Source organism: Triticum aestivum, chromosome 5A (assembly GCF_018294505.1).
Source record: "Triticum aestivum cultivar Chinese Spring chromosome 5A, IWGSC CS RefSeq v2.1, whole genome shotgun sequence".
In the NCBI taxonomy this organism is placed as follows: domain Eukaryota; kingdom Viridiplantae; phylum Streptophyta; class Magnoliopsida; order Poales; family Poaceae; genus Triticum; species Triticum aestivum.
This window is the reverse complement of record NC_057806.1, coordinates 488,715,784-488,718,468: the sequence shown is the minus strand read 5'-3', so window position 1 is coordinate 488,718,468 and position 2,685 is coordinate 488,715,784. Positions and strand designations below refer to the sequence as shown.

Here is a 2,685-nt window from a genome sequence, read left to right as displayed (position 1 = left end):
GAAGGGCTGCCCACCGTTCAATCTGCAACCAACGGCCAAAAACGATTGCCTGACCCAAATTTGAAAATCAGGCAACTGACGTGTAGCCATTCTCAAACTTCTTTCTGGTAAGAAGAAATAGCAACAGCACCACAAAACGTTACAGGAACAATAACAGCAATTGCATCAACCAAAACACACAGGTCTCTACTCAAATTTCAAGTGCATACTTCAAGACGTTTGCGTAATTCAACACGTGCAACCGACAAAACCAGATAGTACATTTCACCATTGCTCACACCAAAAAGGCAGTTCATACATGAAATCTTGCAAAATGGCAGTATTTTTCTTCTCAAACAGGGATGTAACGTCTACTACAAAGGTAGCAACCAAGACTAGTTGACTAGATAATGCTTTACTCGTCCTCCTGGCTGCGGAGCCTGGCAAGCTTGTTGGTGACCACGACATCCAGCTGCGCAGCACGCTCAACGATCGCCTTGCGCTTCTGTGTGGACACATTGTGTGCGATCTCGGCACAGTAGGTCCTGTTTGCAGAAAGATGATAGTCATTAGCAAACGCTGCATGATCGAGCAATGAACAATGATAGGTGATAACTGCAGATCTCCTGATAACAAACCAAGATTGGTGAGTAGTTTTGAAATGCATACCTGTTGTGCATCATAAGCAGCTCCAGCTCAGAGACATTGTGGACAACGAACTTCTTGAACTTGTTGGGCAGGTAGTGCCTGGTCTTCTTGTCTGAACCGTACCCAATGTTGGGCATCAAGGTGCATCCCTTGAACTTCCGCCTGACGCGGGAGTCGATACCCTTTGGCCTACGCCAGCTTTGCTATAAATAAGAGCAGAACAGGTGAATTAGTCAACACAATAGATAACTTGAAACTATCAATAATAAAACAGAAAAACATATGTGTTGTTAATACAGTCGATATACTGAATCCTTTATGGCGACTATTTATTACATAAGCATACAAACATTGTGAAGGAATAACCGAATAACACCCGCAGATAGATAGCATATGGTGCAGAGACTAGTTTCAGCTAAATGAGTCGTCCAAATTCGAGGATATCGGACTTTGTTTTCCAGAAACATTGCAGGAGTGTTGTGCACGCCAGGATAAAATCCAAGACACTTGAAGAAACTGATGTACCAACAAGCTTTCATGGTATTTTAATTTACATCATGCAAAATGCAACAGTTATGCATAACCAGACCAGACTCACAAGGCTACACCCAACATTTAGAACAAAGTTGCATAGTCCTTCCGCTGCAGCAGCAGCACGTCTCCCAAGTCTAACACCCAAGATTTTGTCATGCTGCACGTTACCGGTCACATGTGCCTGGCATCGCGGGGTGGTATGTCTAGGCTCAACCAGTGTGCAGTGGGATCTCGAAACATTTTGAATTTTTCTTAGTGGATTCCATAAAACAAGGGGGGTTTTCCACAATGAGCTCTCAAGAACAAACACAACATCTTAGAAGGAAATTTCTAGCACTACAGAGCACCATACGACTCAGTGGTGTCTACAGAAAAGATAGACCGTGAATGAATGACCACGATGCAATACTACAGTTCATCTTACAACAAAACCACCCCCTACCATGTTCACAGAACATCAACCACAAGTCCCAATTTTGTAGCCACGATTACGCAGACGACGCCAGCTAATTAACGGGACATCTAAACCAGATCCACGCATCGAGAGCTAGCAGAGGAGGTCGGGCAGCCGCCCGAACCCCACATGAACTAAGCCAAGGGTAATCCATCTAGAAAAATGGCGCGGTTCTGGAAGAGAAGCCGAGCGAGCGACGGCGAGAGCGAGCGGTCGGGGTCTCACCTTGAGGCCGATGTAGCGGTCGCTGTGCGCCCTCTTGAAGTGCTTCACCCTCTTCTTCACGATCGCCTTCTTCAGCAGAGGCACCGCCATCTGCACAGCGCACAGAGGAAACTCGAGGTGAGAAGATCCGGAACCGAGAGCGTGCTCATCTGCGCGGAAGTGAGTTAGCGGTACCTTGGGAGAACTGCGGCGGAGCGGGCGGGCGGGCGGGCGGCGGCGGCGGCGGCGTAGGGGGGGAGGGAGAAGCCGTTCGGGCGGGGGTGTGAGGGGGTCTTATCTCACGGCGGGCGAGGAGAAACCCTAGGTGGTGGGATCGGCGCGATGGGCCGCCGCGTTCTCGGCCCAATGACCCGCTTAGACTCTCGGATAAAGCCCGTCTGCCGCTTGCTGCGAGACAGAAGGTGTCTCTCGTCCCTGAAGAAACGGTTCTCTTGGGCCCAGCCCGTTTCGTTCGCTCGTTCGTTCGTTCATTCGCTCGGTGAGCATAGTTTCTTCATGTGAATTTCTTCTCTGTCTCAATTTTTTTTTGTGATTTTCTTCTCCTAGCTACTTTCTTTTGATCTTGTAAAAAAAACTAATTTATTTTGAATGTCTAAAAAAAGCTACTTTCTTTCGATTTCTCAAAGACAATGAATCATTGAACAGGAAAGATGAAAAAAGCACATAAAATGATTATAGTGTACTTTCAGAGTGTGTTGAAAGAATTTTCGTCAGCTACGTGCAACTCTTTGTAGTTGCATAGAAACTTCAGTGTTTTTAGGTGAAATGATGGTAATTACACAAAAATGGAGAAAAAGAGAACATAACATTGATGATAGTATACGTTGTCACTGAAAGAATTTTCA

General features: G+C 46.3%; 1 protein-coding gene across 1 annotated transcript; it reads right to left on the bottom strand.

Moving 5' to 3' along the window:
* Positions 1–243: 243 nt before the first annotated feature.
* On the bottom strand, positions 244–2,128 carry LOC123104260 (60S ribosomal protein L32-1). The gene is made up of 4 exons (XM_044526044.1): positions 2,015–2,128; positions 1,841–1,930; positions 649–830; positions 244–524 (listed from the first exon to the last, which is right to left on the bottom strand). The coding sequence occupies exons 2-4, from the start codon at positions 1,928–1,930 to the stop codon at positions 395–397; spliced, it is 402 nt and encodes a 133-aa protein (XP_044381979.1). The 5' UTR covers positions 2,015–2,128; the 3' UTR covers positions 244–394.
* Positions 2,129–2,685: the final 557 nt, after the last annotated feature.